The 18,594-nt window shown below is 44.0% G+C and overlaps 2 protein-coding genes across 2 annotated transcripts; one reads left to right on the top strand and one right to left on the bottom strand.

Annotated features, from left to right (window-relative positions):
* Positions 1 to 7,095: 7,095 nt before the first annotated feature.
* On the top strand, positions 7,096 to 8,511 carry LOC137912669 (tubulin alpha-1A chain). Its single transcript, XM_068756810.1, has 3 exons — positions 7,096 to 7,231; positions 7,305 to 7,453; positions 7,531 to 8,511. Exons 1-3 carry the CDS (start codon positions 7,111 to 7,113, stop codon positions 8,509 to 8,511), a joined length of 1,251 nt encoding a protein of 416 aa, XP_068612911.1. The 5' UTR covers positions 7,096 to 7,110.
* A 5,642-nt stretch (positions 8,512 to 14,153) lies between these two features.
* Positions 14,154 to 18,341, bottom strand: LOC137912664 (protein FAM168A-like; the record flags this gene model as incomplete). Its single annotated transcript, XM_068756805.1, has 5 exons — positions 14,154 to 14,276; positions 14,453 to 14,579; positions 14,816 to 15,002; positions 15,472 to 15,617; positions 18,257 to 18,341. Coding segments are annotated over 4 exons (531 nt in total), but the record flags the coding sequence as incomplete, so codon positions are not given.
* Positions 18,342 to 18,594: the final 253 nt, after the last annotated feature.

The raw sequence follows: 18,594 nt of genomic DNA, 5'->3' as shown, positions 1-18,594 counted from the left end.
GTGTTTTAGAGTTTCTCCTCATGTATGTGCGCTTCGCGGAAGTAGGAGTCACTAAGTTTCAGACAGGGATTAACTAGTCGGGGTTCGTCATGTCCGTCATGGCTGCTATCCATTGGGGTAACTTCCCATCAGTCCATTCCGAGGTGAAGTCGCACGACTTTTGTGCTCGTTGGTATTCATAACACAAGCCAATGCATGAAAAATATTGGGTTTCTGAAACAATAACGGAAAGAAATCATTGCGTCTTCACTATTTTTAGTTGAGATTCTCATGGCATTAAAAACGAGAGCTGCGTGTGGAATGAAGTCCACAACAAGCCACTTGTTTGCTCCAGCCAGACACCAACAGCAAACAACAATTAAAGCATTGCTCATTGGCATCTGCAGACATTTAACAGTCTGTGTCACTGCAGTCCTGAAAGAATCATCTGCTTGTTCCCAATGACTCGGTGCAACTCCTTCTGCCCACAAACTGGTACTTTTGGCAGCTTTGCGTGAAACACGTTAAACCTTCTGATCAAAGACTTTCTGGAGGAAAACAGCGGAGTCCGCGCCAAAAACTGAAAGCTGCTAAATTCCACTTTCCCTATCATCCTGACGTTGCGCTACTCGTAATAAAACACTCGTTTATTTAACAGTGTTAACAGAGATCATGCCTTCAAATTAAATTAACTCCAGGAAGCTACATTTACACCTTTTAAGGTGTTTCTGGCAAACAGATGTCTTATTATTGTGGATTCAATATTTCGGTCTCGATACTAAACTCAGGAGAGGAGAAGGAATGAAGAAAGTGCATGTTGCAGAAAGTAATACTGAAATCAGAATAATGGTCGCCACATTAAGGGAAACGGAGGCACTGATTCCTGCGTGTCGTTCTGTCCAGAATGATCATAAGGCTACATTTCCTTATTCCACTTCCTTCAGAAAGCAGATGCTGAACTCTTGTCTGGCGTGTGATCAGGAGCGTGTGCAATTTAACCTTGACATCAAATAGGCCATTCTGTACCAACGCTGCGGAGGTCTTAAGCTGCGAGGAGCAGCTGACTTCCTGCGCCACTGTCGTGGAATCTACTGTATCCTCCTTTACATCTGAGTAAGGCCAAAAAAACAATCCTCACTGAAACCTCACTTAAACTCCTGACTGGCAACTGTTAATGATTCTATTTATACTAAAGTTGCTGGAGAAATAGCCGCGGTAAGTTTCTATAACGGCTTGATTGTTAACCTCTGCTGAGGTACAGTAATCAAATGCTTAACAGAGCAGTAAGTAGCAGTTAGCCGGACCCTGCGGCGGCTGTTGCCGTGGGCGTTGCAGCGCTGAGGGGAAGTGAATGCACCTTTTGGTAAAAGCAGGAGGAGGTGAAGTAAAATATTAGACAAAAAGAAATGAAGATTGTCAGAGTTATTCCAGAGTGCATTTGACATTCCTGGATAGTCATGTGGTCTTTTTTTTGCCGTTAGCTTTGGTTATTACGGTTCCAATTTGAGATGGGACGTAGGAGTGTTTCCTCTAATCCCACCCGGATCAGAGAATTAAGATTTAAACTATCCATTTAATAGCGCTTCTCGTCTGGCGTGTTTGTGGCCTGTGGATTATTTACTCACTCAGATAATGAACGTTCGTTTAACTTTGTCCCGGTAACAGCCTGTTGGGTTTCGCTCTCGATCACCTCTCCGTCCTTGAGCGTCTCCACTCTGGTGCTACATTAATCTATTCCCAGTCAGAGAGACAAAAACACCACAGAGGCCGGACTGACCGGAATTTTCAATAAAAACACAGCAAGTGGCAAGTGTCCCAGTTCTTCACACATGCCCACGCAAAATATTCCTGATGTTACGGCCAGGATGTTAAAACTAGAACCAATCGGGGAAGACCCAGGACAAGATGGAGACCATGTGTCTCATCTTGCAGGAGAACGCCTCGGTATCCTCCCAAAAGAGCCCCCCCCCCCCCTATGACACGGACCCAGGTAAGCAGATGAAGAGGAAGACAAATAGGCTTTGGGGTTCTTTGATGTGAAAATGTTGGGGAACCACAGACCGACACTATAAAGATTTACGAGCCTGCAAAGAAGCCACTGGGTCAAGATTCCAGTCTTTAATAGGAAATAATCTAATTAAGGGAAAACAAATCTGGCAGGTGGAGAGAGAGAGAGAAACAGAGTTCATAAAAGACAAATGAGCAGGATTGATCCACAGGTAATGAGCGCAAATAAACAGTCCAGATCCAAAAGCAAGGACTTACCTTAATGACAACAATATTTATGAGGTAGCGTCAACACGAGGGGGGCCCAGCAGCCATGGTTGAAGTCAGGCTCCTTCTCAGGCCAGTCCAAGGAGGAGGAGGAGGAGGACCGTTAAGTGTGAAGGAGGAACACGCTCGGAGCTGTTTTATGTGGAACTAAACTCCGCCCGGGCCTACACTGTTAACGCGCTGCTCAAAGGGAAAAAGAAAAAAGAAAACAAGCTGCTCATTTTTCTGAGTCTGTTTAAATTTTGATAATGATTAAAATATAATGAGGAACAGAATAAATCAGGTTGTTATTTCCTCATTCACATCAGCGCATATGAACCGGTTGTCTTGTGTCTCATTAGATTTTGTAACTCTTGTTACTTCCTGCTCAGAATATATCTGATCAAATGCAGCTGCAGAAAATTTTCAGAATTCAAAATTACATGAAATATGCTGTCAACAGAAGTAATAGTCGTGTTTTCAAACTAAAGTCTATTTAGTCTTTGTCATTCATGGAAAATGTGTCTTTCTGGATGATAAATATAAAATGAACTGATAAGAGAGCATACAGACCAAGTGCAGCATACAGACAGATCACAATACAGCCATGGGAATAAATACTTCTGCTTGAGAAGGAAAATGATCTACAAACCGAAGGTCAAGTGACTGAAATGATTAACAGCACAGGAGCAGACGTCTCCTTCCGGACAAACCTCCTCTGTCATGTTGAAACTGGGACGTGTGCAGACGAGGAAGTGAAGTTCAACAAGGCTAATCTGCAGATTTCGTAAGGTCTGTCTAGATTAGAATGTTCTTATCTTTAAATCTGCTCTTTCAGTCGTGTTTTTAAGTTATCTCTGTGTCTGCTGCTGTCATTTCACTTGGAGCAGCGGATCATGTGTCCATTCGCAGCATGTCTGTCCATTAATGCATGTTAAAGAGTTATTTGCAAACACATATAATTAGACCCGATTCCTTCTGGAGCTGCGTATTTATTTATTTTTACTGTGAAAGGCTTCTACATCCAAATTTGGTTGGTTTGAGTGTTTGGACCAGCCGATGCGTATAAAGTCAAAGCTGCAGGCAGGCGAGGACATCAACCTGGATAACGTGTCCAACCGTTGGAGACGTGAGAAGGACACAGGACAAAGTTGGTTATATACTGTATTTTGCAGACAAGTAGTTCCAGGACTCTCTCCTGACCACAGTGCACACATGAATGAATGAATGAATGAATCAATTAATTTTATTTTCGAACATGTAGAAAAATATGTAAGTATTTGTACATACAAAAGAAAGAAATACAGATTAAAAAAAGACATAACAAAATGCAGCACATAGTTCGAAAAAGGAGTAGGAATAAGTGGAATACTTATTTTAAAAAGATTCTGTTAGAATAATTTAAGAATATTTCCATTTCCTCTAAACTGTTATTGAGAGCAACAGCCCCATCGGGTGGGCAGAGAAAATGTATGCAACCAGCTAAGCCCCACCCCTCGACCTTTGTCAATAAAAGCGACCCGGAACCGGAACTCAAGCAGAACAAAAATATTATGTATGTGGATGTGTGAATCTGCTTGGTGCCGAAGAACGCTCACGTTGTTGTGAAAACAGGACTCTTTTTTTTGTGTGTGTGTTTGCCTTAGATCCGAGGAAGGTTCTTTCTAATTATTATTCAGTTTATAGAAACATATTCAACATAAATACTTGAATTAATAAACCATAAAATATATAATAATAAATAAATATATATACTCCTCATCCACAGTTAACACCCTTCCTCTTCTGTATACTTGTTTAGAAAAACACATTCGTACCTCCTTTGCTTGTTAACTTTATCTGATTTATTTGTTGATTCTATCTCCTTTTAATGTTGTTTATACTCTTGTGCACTTTGAGGTTTGCGTTCAACATAAAATGTATTGTTACGATGCTGCTCACATTTGTCCAAGGGTCTGCTCAGAGAGTTCGTGTGTTTGCTCAGACACGTGAATAATTAGAGGGAACGTTGCTCTCGAGCCCCACCCGCATCCTTCCATCCTTCCGTGACCATTACTCTGCTATAGCTTGGTGCTACTCATTGTAAAGAAAATGCTGCGTAATGGCGGTTTCAGACAGGCCTGGTCCGCCATTTTGAAAATAGATAGCGTGAGCTGATTAAAGTATAAATCAGTTTTAAACAGGGGTTTGCCCTTTGTCGAGAGACAAAATGTTACAATAAGACCGCTTGTCATAAGTGTTGGCTATTTTTAAATGCCAGCAGGCCTCATAGTGGACTCATGTCTGAAAAGAGTCAACTCATTGTGATCGATTTTAAAGCTCCTTGAGACAAATCGCACCACGATCCGGTACTGATGCTGCCTTCATCTGACATCCTGCCACGACGCAGCATCAATAAAATGTGTCTCCAGTTCATACAAAACGTCAGGAGTAGCTTGAGATCTCATTTCTGTTTGATTCGTTCTGTTTTTGATGCTTCATAATTTTTGCTCCTTCATGTAATTTGTCAAACATTTTCCATTTCATTTTGTTCACATGTGATTTTATTTCAAGTTTTCTCATCACCGTTTCAGTCTGAGCGAGATAAAAGAGGTCAAACTTCACCCTCGCAGAAGAGGGACAGGCTGAGGGACAGACGCCCCCCCCCCCCCCCCCCCCTCCATCCTCCAAGGATTTAACGGTTGCCTGGATACAGCCTAGAATCCTCACAGACCTGCTTTATCTCCAAGTCACATGACCCATTTTACAGGGTCGGAGTAGCCTCCCGTGTGCTGAGCTTCTGCCGTTTCTTTTCCCAGATCTTCCACCTCGACGTCCAGTCTGCCCTCTTACGACACCAATGTTAAAAAAAAAAAAAAAAACATGTCGGGGTGACGGGCCGGGGACTCTGGGGCCCCAGAGGGCTCCATGGCAACACAATACACCTCAGCAGTTGTTCACATGGCAGCTCATCCATTGTGCCACAGAAACGCGAGGCGGTTACGTTGCTGGATGTGATTTCGGTGTCTGTCTTAAAAGTTCAATAAGAAAGACCATAAATTGTGCTTTAGTGGTCCCAGAGAGGAGCCCGGCAAACCCACAGGCCGCAAAGCAACCCGGTTGCTAACAACAGAGGGGACGCCATGACAGCACTTGGTCCCAGTGGAAGGAATATTTACCTCGGTGAATGTGGAGCAGCTGGGAATAACCCAGATTAAGATGAGTTCCACGGAGCAGCTTCTGAATCCGTGAAAGCGGTTCTTAGCTTGAAAACATTGGGTTTTTTTATGTTAATGTCTCCCTTTATTTCCCGTCTTGCCTTTTCTCTCTGCTTGAATCTGGATGTTATCGAGCTTTTGCTCATGTTGTCATGTTCCCTGTTTGCAGGAGGCAGTGCGGTCGCTTTCGAGCCATGATGGACCGCTCCCATCTCTCTAGCATTCCCATTCTCCTTCTCAGCTGCTCAGACACTCCCTGTCTGGCAGCTGCTGCAACGAGAGGCGGAAGAGGAGGAGGAGGAGGAGGAGGAGCAGTTCGTTTGAATGCTGAAGCCAGAGTGTGATTTTCAAATCCTTCATTTCCAAACATTTTGTCATATGAAATGCAATTGAGGCAATTTCCATTCCTCAAACTGGCCAGAAGCAGAGTCCATCTTGAACAGCAGAGACAGGCAGGACAGAAGTCACGTGATCAACCCACACAGAATGACATCACTGCAGAGGAACAATGGATGCATGCAGATGCATAATACATGAGATCCAGTTATTTATTTTGTCGTTAAATGATTTATTTCATATTTGTAGACAACTTTGCGCATCCTCAAGGCCCAGATTCACCGCCACACTAAAGCTTTATTCTCCTCCAAAGATCCGGGATAACGAGAATGAACGGTTCATCCCGCCGCCGCACCGGGCGCCCCCCCCCGCCTATAAAACGCGGGCGCCGCCGCCTTCCCGTTCAGCAGTAGTTGCATCGTCCCCGTTGGGCACGCCACGCGACGCACGGACACACCGGCTTTCACGGCCATTTTCTTCCAATCTTCTAGTTTTCCACTTGATCATTAACCTTTAAAGGAAGCCATGGTAAGTTGTTTTTGATCTCTGGTCATTCTGAGCGGTAGAAATGAACGCGGAGCAGCCGGTGTCTCCAGTCGGTGCGCGGCGGCGCGGAGGGTTTCTGTCCCCAGATTAAGCCCCATAGACGCGCACATGGGCTTTTAGAGGCTACAAACGGGCTGCTCATGATTGACAGGAGGAGGGATGGTAGAGATGGAACCTGTTTCATGGCGGGGAGGGGGGGCAGACTGGGTGGGGATGGAGATCATTATCAATTTATTGGATGCAGCAGCAAACAATGCCTTAAATAATATGGTAAAATAATCCCGCTCTTTACATGGCAAGTGAAAACGTTCTCTACATGAACAACCATTCGACCCCTTTGGACGTGATTATTATTATTCTGTTATTCATAATGAATAATCACACAGCTGTGATTTGAGTGATCTTTTCTTTACTTGCTGCCACATCCGATATGATTTTGGATCCACAGCCGGTGGGATATTCCACACAGGATTTGTATTTGTGCTCGTTTTGCAAAATGGGGAGAGTGAGGGATGAAAAGAGGAAGGGGGGGGGGGGCGCGCTGGAGCAGGGAGGTGCCTCTCCTCCTGCACCGACTCCTCATCTCCGATAGGGGGCGGATCCGAGTGTTGCCCCTTTTCAGGATGCATTTTTACTGTATTGCACTGATTGTCTCCAGCTAAATGAAGCCGTAACGTTTTGTTTTCTCCTGCCACAGCGTGAGTGCATCTCCATCCACGTTGGTCAGGCTGGCGTCCAGATCGGAAACGCCTGCTGGGAGCTGTACTGTCTGGAGCACGGGATCCAGCCGAACGGACAGATGCCCAGCGATAAGACCATTGGAGGAGGAGACGATTCGTTCAACACCTTCTTCAGTGAGACCGGGGCTGGGAAGCACGTCCCTCGGGCGGTTTTTGTGGACCTGGAGCCCACCGTCATCGGTAAATGTTCTTTCCATCAGCCATTGATTGTTGTGAACTGCAGTTGTTGCAGTGTGTGCTCCCCTCCTCTTAGACGAGGTGCGCACTGGGACCTACCGCCAGCTTTTCCACCCAGAACAGTTGATTACAGGCAAGGAGGACGCCGCCAACAACTACGCCCGCGGACACTACACCATCGGCAAGGAGATCATCGACATCGTCTTGGACAGGATCCGTAAACTGGTGGGCGTTTGGTCAGCAGAAACAAATGCAGTGACCATATCTCATGCGTGATCTTTGCCCCCCCCCTCCGTCCTCAGGCTGACCAGTGCACGGGCCTTCAGGGCTTCCTGGTGTTCCACAGCTTCGGAGGCGGCACCGGCTCCGGTTTCACCTCCCTGCTGATGGAGCGTCTCTCCGTGGACTACGGCAAGAAGTCCAAGCTGGAGTTCTCCATCTACCCGGCCCCCCAGGTGTCCACCGCCGTGGTGGAGCCCTACAACGCCATCCTGACCACCCACACCACCCTGGAGCACTCCGACTGCGCCTTCATGGTGGATAACGAGGCCATCTACGACATCTGCCGCAGGAACCTCGACATCGACCGCCCCAGCTACACCAACCTGAACAGGCTGATCGGTCAGATCGTGTCCTCCATCACCGCCTCCCTTCGTTTCGACGGCGCCCTCAACGTTGATCTGACGGAGTTCCAGACCAACCTGGTGCCGTATCCTCGCATCCACTTCCCTCTGGCCACCTACGCCCCCGTCATCTCTGCCGAGAAGGCCTACCATGAGCAGCTGTCAGTGGCAGAGATCACCAATGCCTGCTTCGAGCCGGCCAATCAGATGGTGAAGTGTGACCCTCGCCACGGCAAATACATGGCCTGCTGCCTGCTGTATCGCGGCGACGTGGTGCCCAAAGATGTCAACGCTGCCATTGCAACCATCAAGACCAAGCGCACCATCCAGTTTGTGGACTGGTGCCCCACTGGCTTTAAGGTGGGGATCAACTACCAGCCGCCCACGGTGGTCCCCGGCGGAGACCTGGCCAAGGTCCAGAGGGCCGTGTGCATGCTCAGCAACACCACCGCCATCGCAGAGGCCTGGGCTCGCCTCGACCACAAGTTCGACCTGATGTACGCCAAGCGTGCCTTCGTCCACTGGTATGTGGGCGAGGGGATGGAGGAGGGGGAGTTCTCGGAGGCCAGGGAGGATATGGCGGCTCTGGAGAAGGATTATGAGGAGGTTGGAGTCGATAGCATCGAGGGTGAGGGAGATGAGGAAGGAGAGGAGTATTAAGTTTAACACGAAGGCGTTAGAGAAACAGAAGCCGTTCCAAATAATCTGTGACGTGCAGATTTTGTTGTCTTGTTAATTATTAACATTTTCCTGTTAATGGATTTCAATTGAGTGTTCATTTTTGTTCAAGCATTACAAAGAAAATTCCTGTTTTGAAATGCCTCGTTTGAATAAATGATAAACGTTCCTGAAGTTCCAAATAAAACACATCAAACCAAATGAACATGTGTTCATTTGTTAATGGACTAATCGATCTAAAGTTTAGCCAAAGTGACTTTCACCATCGACCTGGAGTTCCCACATCGCCAAAGAGAGCGTCCCGATGGAGACGTTGTTTGGCCTGAAGACTGCGTGATCACTGGTAGCACAACATGTGCAGACAGACACACACCCTTCACAATAGTTGTGCAATGCTTGTGCAATAGTTCAACATAAGATAACTTTTTAATCTCTTCTCGCATCCACTCAACCTTTTAATGTAATAAAAACCATCCTTGAAATATAGTCTAAGGGCCTCATTAGGACTTTAAATTGGCATTGTCACTCAATGATTTACTCAGAATAATCATTTAATGGTGTTTTATCTGACGAACATTAATTTAAGACGTGTTTATTTTTAAAATAATCTAAATTACAACAGTTGATAGCTGGGGCTGCAGGGGGCGCCGTTACATTTCATCTTGCCTGAACTGTTAACATTTACGCCTGTAAATAATGAAAGGGAGTTTCTATTTAAGCATCTAATTAAGAATTAATCACGTGATATTTTTCCTTGTGTTTTGGTTGTTTAGAAACTTGCAGGAGGGATATATATATATATATATATATATATATATAGTGTTACTGGCAACTAACATCCTCTCCCGTCAGTGCAGCAAGTCCTTCCTGTAACATTTACAAAACCACAGAGAAGTTTGACTTGTTCAAAGTAATCTTTCACGCTGCCTTGTCCCTTAAAGTTCATTCCTGGCCCATAAAGCAGCCGTTGGTCCACAAATCGAGGATGTTGTCCGTTGATCTGACACATTATCACGAATAAAATAATGGCTTAAAGAAAGATCTCACAAGACAAGCTTCCTTTTATAGGAAAATTTTAATAGTTATTCAATGTTCTACATTTTACAGTAAATATACAATTACAAACTTGGCTTAGTTATAGTACTAAGATCACTAACTGATCTTTAAGGAAAAAAAACCCTCAACGACAAAAAAAATAAAGAAAAAAAAAGGTAAGAAAACAGAATTCAAACAGATTTACACTTCATATCACAAGCCTGACGCTGGTCACTCTGGACCATATATCTAACATACAATTCACTTCTCTCAACGCTGAACAGACGTTGGGCTTCTGTTTCGAACACAACCTTACGGTAACAGATATACCATAGCATGTGCAAACTGGGTACCAAAATAAAATTTCCAAAGATGGGGTTGTTCCTAATACCCGATCCGGTGGGGTGGGGGGGCGGTGGATACAAATATCCTCTTTACTTGTTTTTTTTTGGAAGACAAGGAATTTCCACTTTTTGCATCACATTTAGTGTCAAATTAAACTTAGAGATACCTCTGACAAATTGAAATTAAAAAGCTGCAGCGGAACATCAAAGACATTTAAGAACCTACCATTCAGTGTGATAGTAGTGTTTTAGTATATACTCATGAGAACTAAGACTTAACAAGGCAAAAAAAAACAAAAAAAGACGATGCAAGAAGAGGAGGCGTAATGAATGGTTCTGCAGAAATAACAGGAGAGTAATTATTTAAGTTACCATTTAGAAATGTCACCAAGAACTGAAGGATGGACAACAAAAATCTGGTAAAACTGAAGACAACTTTGCATTTCCCCACATAAACACAAGTGTTAAACTGTCCATTTCCACTGAAGTGCAAATTGAAATAAATGAAAGGGGGAGGAATGGAGGGGAATGAAGAAGCAGTTTCACCATCTTGTTTGAAGAAACCCACTAAAGATTTCCCAAATGATCCATCAGTCTCCACCTTGAAAAAAAAAAAGAGTTCCAAAAGTTGAATAGCAATGGACCACAGCCCAAAAAGAAACGCATTCTTACTTATGAGATAAAACCAAATATGAATCTGTCATCAGGTTTTTGGATGTAGTCCAAAATTAGGATTTTTGAAATGTGTAAAGAAAAAGAAACCTTGGAGGACAACCCTCAAATAACTTCCACGGCGTCAGTGGAGACATCTAGTGGCCGTTTTAAGGAATAACAAAAATACAATGCAAGATGCTCTACAGTTCAATGCGACAAGTTAGACTGAAAGCAAATAAAAGGCCAGAAAGAGGGTTAAAAGAGCAAAAACAACAAAACAATTGTGCATCTTTGGGATAAACCTAAATGCTTGAATGGTTGCAGGGATGCAAAATGGCTTCTGAGGGGAGACGTGGCAGAGAATGAGAGGGACAACGCAGAACATACGGCACTAAAGATAAAGGAGAATCAGGCGATATGCATTAATAACAACGCAACACACAGAATAGCATTAGGAAAATACATCTACAGGAAGCAGCACGTAACAAACTCAGAATACGCCGGAAAAAAAGGAACACACTGACAAACGGTTGGGAGAAATATGGCACAGAACGAAGGCGTGGCGGCTGAGGGTTTCTAAGATGTCACTCAGTTCATCTGTCCACTCGCAGAACTGAAATGGACAGCAAAGACGTCTTCCAAAAGCATCCTGGTAACCCCTATTTCAGTCGACCAATAAAAATGCTCGTCATTTCAGATCTGCTGCGAATTCTTCCTCAAGATCTGTCAAACCAGGAGATAATTACACAAAGTGAGGAATTGGCCTCGACAATTTCCACTAGACCTTGGTCTTAACTTCTCTCCTCAGCGACTGATATGTGGACAGAAATGAGCACGAAAAAAGAAAATAAAAAAACTTCTTAAAACAAACAGTAGCTGCCACACTGATGCAACCATGCTTAGCTAGAAATACATTACTGTACCACTTGCTGTATAAATATACTGCATTTTATTTTTTAAACAGCTCCAATGCTATAGTGAAATACGCCTGAATAATATGCATACCCATAATGTTTACTTGACCTAAGGGGAAAAAAAACAAAAAAACAACTCAAGATTTAACTGAGGAATACCGACGGAGTAGTGGTTGTTTAAATAAATCCAAGTTACATTACTAATTAATAAAACAAGTTACATTACTGCTGTCGCAAGAAAATCCAGTCGCTCGTTTCAGTTTTATCGGCTTGAATTTAAATGTACGAGAACATTGTATAATCCTCGTGTTGAAAACATCTGCTTGATATTTCCAGAAATACAAGTGTTGGAGTTTTCGTCCGACAGCAGCAGCGCGATGTAATATTGTCTTGAGAATTAGCCTATTAGCGTATAAACATCGACCTTATCGTTTTATTCTTAATTACAATATAAATTGCTTTATCCTCCCTCCTGCACTACAAATCCTAGGTACCTGCTACTTGGCATTAAATTACAGCCATCAAGTTTGTTTGTTTTTGTCTTGTACTGTGCAATTGTTTTCCTCACAAACTCATTCAAAACCCAAATTTTTGACATGCTCGACACTTCTTAGCAGTAACTGTATTTATTATTTCATGGTCGCCGCATACGGAGCCTGTAATCCACATTTCAGGGATTACGACAAGAAAAAATAATAAAGAATCAATTCAAAATAGTTACTGTACGTTAATAGTTGGAGGCATTCCCTCTTATTTTATTGCATTATAAAACCACTTCCATCAACATACCTGCACATTAAATGCTTTTTGTTACACCAATCTGTATTCTACAAATTACAAAGTTGTGATTTCAATCTCCTTTTTATTTTGAATCCTGAAAAATACCACAGGCCTCAGGTTAAATATCAAACCCCACCACACAGTGTGTTTGTAGTGTTTGTTTACGATGCATCATCAATGCCTTTCCGTGTACGTACAGTTTATGCCATGCGAAGCATAAAGGTGACACAAAATGGCTGTGCGTGGTCCATGTCTCTTCGGCTCAATTATTATCCTCAGCAATCAAAAATAATCATAAAATGAGGCTCCATGCTGGACTTTATATAAAATGGAGAATATACTTTAATGTAGATTTCAGTATCTCTGGGGGGGGAGCAAATCTTCCATAGAAATTACTGAAAATCTAAAAAGTCTCCGAGAAGCTAGGAAAGGTCACACAGGATTAATTGTGTGAGCTGACCCCCCCCCCCACCCCACTTGACAGAACCGGTTTAACCGGTGGTACTGCAGCACAGATCCAAACTCTCGGTTTTATTTCTTAATATTCTTTCTGGCCATAAAATCTGAACAATTCCAATTCGAAAGAGAAAACACATAAAAAGTGGACCAAATTCTGAGAATAAAATAATCTCCAAGACATGGACCAGGTGTGTGGGCTCGTTACAGCCTTCTGACTGGACTCAATCTCTTCCTCAAGTGGTGCAACCACCACGCATGTCGTTGGTTTGGTCACTTCAGCACTAACGGCACAGTGGAATGGACCCGTGGACTGAATCCCATCAGTCAATCAGCACATGCATCGGACTGGACTACATGTAAAGAGTTTGGGATTCGATCTATGGAGCGTTTGACGTTTCCATCTGGAAGACGGGAGGAGGAAGAGATGGCAGCGTCACGTGTTGGAACCACCAAGTCAGACGTGTTTTGTGTTTGTGCATTCAAATGCAGCGACCGAACGCTTCTACGCTTCACCGTCTCGTCCTGCTCTCCTCTTTCTGAATCCCTTAAACTCCTCCTCTGCCACGCACACGTTATTGTACGGCCGGTGCCACTAAGTCAGCATATGTTCCGCGATACACCACAGGAGCCCCCGCGTGCGTGTGTGTGTGTGTGTGTGTGTGTGGCAATTATTGTATATGTTAATTATAAATATCTGTACACTTTCTAAATGGACCAACCTACATTAAGGTTAAGATTTTGAGTGCCACAAAATACCAGTCTGCATAGCATGTAGCATTCAGAGGGTCTCGTCTTCCAACTCTGACCTGGTTACTAAATGCCAACGGGAACACAACAGGAAGGGGAATGACCAGTAAGCTCGCTGCTCATGACGACATCACACGCGCGAGAACATGGAACGGGACATATGATGGCCTGACGACTGCCGGACAGACCGCGACGTGCTGGAAGACAACTGAGATTAAAATAAAGTGGATGAAACAGAGGAAGAACGAAGGCAGGAAAAGAAAACCCGCCAATAAAAAAAACGAAGGAGCGATATAAAATGAATCTAATAACCTGACGAAAGGAAAGTCCTGCTCGTGTTAAAACCCTGTGCTGATAGTTTGTCATTAGAAAATTTGGCAGCATAAGTCAATAAGTCTTTGATGTGACGGATGAAGACGATGAGGGATAAGTGCCTAATAACTTTCCAGCTAACCGAGCAGCGGTAGGAAGGACCAGACGCACACCAGCACGACACGGAAACGGGAACAGATGACACCTGTGATTGGCCGAGAGTCCTTCTGGAGTTCCAAATGGACGCAGCAAAAGAAAGCGATTAAAAAAAAAGGAAAGAAAATAAAAAAATAAGGTAATGACTGGTTGGCAAATGAACGGTGTGAAAAACAAAAAGCAGCTTTTGGAAAAATGTTAGAGAATTTTGAACAATAATAATAGTAAAGTGGCTGTTGCACTTTAGTTGTTGTTTTTGTTCTTGCAGACAGGTGCCGAGTTCCTGTGGTTACCGGTGGGAGCCCGTGTGAGATTGAGAAGTTGCATACGATGATGGACTCCAGATCTGTTGGGGAAGAAGAGCAGAGGCTCACATTGGTGACGGATTCAAAAGGCCGCCAGGGATCGGCGTCTGCGAAGAAGACCGGTGGATGGAAAGGTCAGACGACGACAGTTTGTCCGAGAGCGAAGAGGAGGAGAAGATGGGGCTGTGGGAAGCAGACGGAGGACGGAATCACTCACGCGACAGGCGGGCTCTACCAGTGAGGCGGTACGTAGCTGTACCCAGGTGTCCCTTGGGGCCTGTAGGTTGGCACGGTTACTGGGTGTCCTCCAATCTGGGCGTGCTGGGGCGTTGTCAGCAGGGTGCCTGCAGGATAGCGGCGTTAACACACTGACCAAGGAAGGCTTGCTGGTCCCGCGTCCCGCCATTAAGTGCCGGTACACATTTACTTTACACAGAATTTACTCTAGTTCTAAACACGACAGAAAGCATCAACATAACTCGATCACACACATTCAGTGAGCGAGAGCTAAAAAAAAAAAACGAGTCTGCACAAGTCTGTCTGAGACTCCTCGCCGTATCGACAGCGCTTCTGGACCTACCTGCGCTCATGGCCATGGTTGTCCCAGCTACCATCCCCATGGCAGCCATGCCGTTGTTGCGGGGTGCGGTCACGGGGACGGGGGCGGGGTAGAGGGCTGTGGAGGGGATGCTGTTTGGCTGCACCACGGTGGTGTGATGGATGACATGTGGCTGAGCCGCATACACCGGCTGGGTATAGTAGGCTCCCTGCAGGGACAGACACAGGGGATTGGGGGGGGGGGGGGGGTTAAGGTTATTAAATGGAGTTTATATATCAAGAATTCTTTCAAGAGTTTAAGAGAATTAGACAGAAAACACTCAGACCGACGCGACTTTCATTTCATTTTTTCCTTCTCACAATTTTGCCCTTAAGATAAAAAAAAAAAAGGTACCAGGGACACGCCGGCTCTTCTGACGCTTTATAACTGAATCTCAGACTAAGACACTGCTTTTTAAATCAATTTCCAAAACCGGCAGGGGTTTTCCAAGGATATGAAAGGACCCTTTTACAACGGATTTCTGATCCTGATATTATTACCGGTAGGCATTAGATTAGATAAATTTGCATTAAACACATTTTGATGCTGCGTAAGAAAAGAAAAAAGGCTGATTACATCACACACACTGCACATTTATTGCCATTTAATAATATCAATAAATAGAAGGAAGACCTTACCTGTGCGTATAAGTTCTGCTGAGGGTAGGCACTGCGGATGGGGTACATTGCTGTTGGGTAGGGGGTGGGGGTCGGGGTGTAGGGAGGGGGCGCTCCATTTGACTGAGTGGGGGACACTTTGTATGGGGTGCCCGCTGAAGTATATCCTAAAAATGAAATGGAAAAATACAAAAATGGAAGGAAGATTTAAAATACTGTTGAGCAATCCACTTCATTCACTGTCAAGACTTTCCTTTCGTAAACATGCAGAAACTGCTAAATTAGCATGTTTGCCCTTCTAGCCCCTGTTCTACGCACCACTGTTAGAATAACTCGGACTGAGGGAGATTTTATCGTCAGCTGCTGAATGCTTAGACGCCACCGTGAGCATACAGAGGCTGCAATGCTCTGGAGAGCTCTGCAGAGGGAAGTTGTTATTCTGAGTCACAACACCCCCTCTCGCAAGCACGAAGACACGTGATGCATTGTTGTTAAAAAAAGAACGAAGGTTTTCTGATTCAGTGCCTCAATACAGGAAAATAATCATCTTGATATGCTTGCTGCATGTTTTAAGAATCATTCTACTCAGACATGAAGGTACCGAAGGTTAGATGCCACTTCACCTTTTTTTTGTTTTTACATTTCCTAAACATTCCACCAGATGGAGAAGTGATGCCATCTTAAAACAGTAGTCAAATGTTGGTGCCTTAAAACGCGAGTCTCACCATGGATACTACCGTATATATATATTTTTTAAACTGGGAAGCAGCTGTGTAGTTTCTATAACATATTTCTGTTTTTACAGCAACAACAACAAAAACTCAACTGCAAAGAAACACGCCACTCTGATTTAAGCACAGACACCTCTTTTTTCCTGGCACTATATTTACTAAAAATCCGAAAAGCACAAGATCAATCGCAGAACAGTGAAGGCCTCTTATTCATGTCTGCTGTTCAGTGGCTCCTCTGTGCGGTGCAGTACACCCGACCGGCCACGAGGAGGAGCCTGAAGGTCAAACATGCTACTAGCTAGGTGCTGTTGTGGAGGCTTATGAAAGCGTTCCTCTTGCACAAGGACAAGGGAACAAAGAGATGCTGGAGCTTCTGTGTGTCTAAACCTGCACGTGTCTGTCTGCATACTGTCGCACACACTCTTTGCCCTCGCGTTGGAGGACAATGGCGCGTGACAATTACCCACAAACCCTGCTGATAGCAAACAGTTTGTCTATTCGAATGGTTTGGAGCAATTCATGCCGTTGACCAAGATGTGTTTCTAATCAACACATCGCAGCTGGCTCTTCTGGAGGAGCTTTCGTCTAGGAAGCAAATCTACTTTCACCACGCGGCGTGGCAGGACGGAGACTAAGATATCGAGAGTTACATTTTTTTAAAAAAAAGGAAATATTTAAACAACAGTCTCAATAATTACGTTCAAGTCTCCTGCCGGAATAAAGCAGGATGAAGCTGCACCAAAGCAAACCTAATATTTTCCTAGACTTCAAAAAGATAAAAAGCAAACTGGGGGAGGGGATAAGCTTCAAAAGCAGCACAAATGAATTCTAGAATTCTGCCACACCAAGATGCATCTAATTCAGAACAAGGGGACCATTAAAGTAGCCATCTGTGTCCACCTGCTTTAAAGAATCCGGTGCTTGCTTTAATAATTGCAGTAAAACTTTTCAATACATTTTTATTCGGTCAACAATCAACATCAAGTATTCTGAAACGAACACTTTTATTCATTTTGAGATATTCCCACAAAACACACAAAAGGTCTTTTTTAACCAGTTTAGCACCTAATCCATCTGCATACTTCTTGGTTTTTAAGATTAAATTATAGAGCACTAATTTGTTTTAACTACTTTATTTCCCTTTTTTTGTCAACCCTTTGCTCAGATTGACTGAATGTTTTCTTCTGTTCCCTTTTCTTTGTTTTGTGTCTCATGCATCCGAGTCTGATCTTGGATTATCTATCTCTACATGATGTTTGTACCAATTAGTTGAGTGATAAATACAAAGCTTGTAGAAGATCTAAAAATAAACAGCATTCACATGGAAAGACAATAATCCTAATTGAGATCTTTATAGATTATCTGGGCTTCTGGAGTGAAAAGCTCAACATCAGACTGAACTACATCCATCCAGACATGCATCGTGAAAGCATTGAGACAACCGTTATTCCCATCGGTCACATGGGGCAGCCACTGAGCCCCAGCAGAGCACCTATCTGCTGCTGTGGGGCCGTTAATGGCCGGCTTCCTATCCCTTTCATCACCGATGCCCTTCAGAGGGGGATCATCACTTTACTGCCTTCACGTCATCACAGCCTCTCTGGAGCTGCAACAACAGTCTTATTGCTGAAAATAGACTGGAGTGAGCCACATGTTGGATTACATCTGGACTGCATTTTCAAATCAACTTAGAATCCCAACAAAACAGAAGCAACTTGGCCTTTAATTAAGAATATGTTACATAAGCAAAGGCAGATTCAGTGCAGCAGCAAATAGCTCGTCTGACTTGTGCGGAATTAATTCAGCACATTAAGTGTCATCTCAGTCTTAACAGACGCGCTGATTTTCATTTCCCACAGAGACGTTCCTCAAAGTGTGAAGGGAGTGGCGACAATGATTACGCCTAAGCAAGATATTTTTTGAATATTGTTCTGGTGGAGCAAACGAACCAGGAACAGACAGCAATTCCATGCTCTCTGAATTATTGGTTTCATCTCAATGGGATCCAAACAACAACAACGTTGGTTCTGCCTGCACGTTTACTGTCACCATGTGACTACAGTGGCTGGCCTTACCTGGTGGATACCCAGGACTGCCTGTTTGATAGAGGTTGGGTGTATAGGTGGGAGCCGTGGCAGGATACCCGCCTGGATAGCCTGCAGGACATCACAGATGTGAGAAAAAGTATCAGACACCAGAGCTCAGCAAACAGTCACAAACACACAACCATTTTTTTTTTTTTTTTAAATGTCTGCACTAATAACACGCTCGGCTAAATGTGGCTTACATACAGATGAGACACACCTGCCAATATGGTGTGGGAGGAGATAAATTCATACACATTAACAATCCAAGCAGACGTGGGGGGGGGGGGGGGGGGTCAAATCGTCAAATGTACATCAAACATGTTACA

Source organism: Brachionichthys hirsutus, unplaced genomic scaffold (genome assembly GCF_040956055.1).
Source record: "Brachionichthys hirsutus isolate HB-005 unplaced genomic scaffold, CSIRO-AGI_Bhir_v1 contig_769, whole genome shotgun sequence".
NCBI lineage: Eukaryota > Metazoa > Chordata > Actinopteri > Lophiiformes > Brachionichthyidae > Brachionichthys > Brachionichthys hirsutus.
The sequence above is the reverse complement of the archived record's forward strand: the minus strand, read 5'-3'. Positions and strand labels throughout refer to the sequence as shown.

Bases quoted from the DNA above. Each gene is read 5' to 3' on its own strand.
- LOC137912669 (XM_068756810.1), top strand. From the start codon at position 7,111: ATGCCCAGCGATAAGACCATTGGAGGAGGAGACGATTCGTTCAACACC. The intron at 7,232-7,304 runs GTAAATGTTCTT...CCCTCCTCTTAG, and splicing joins CCTGGAGCCCACCGTCATCG to ACGAGGTGCGCACTGGGACC. The intron at 7,454-7,530 runs GTGGGCGTTTGG...CTCCGTCCTCAG, and splicing joins TGGACAGGATCCGTAAACTG to GCTGACCAGTGCACGGGCCT.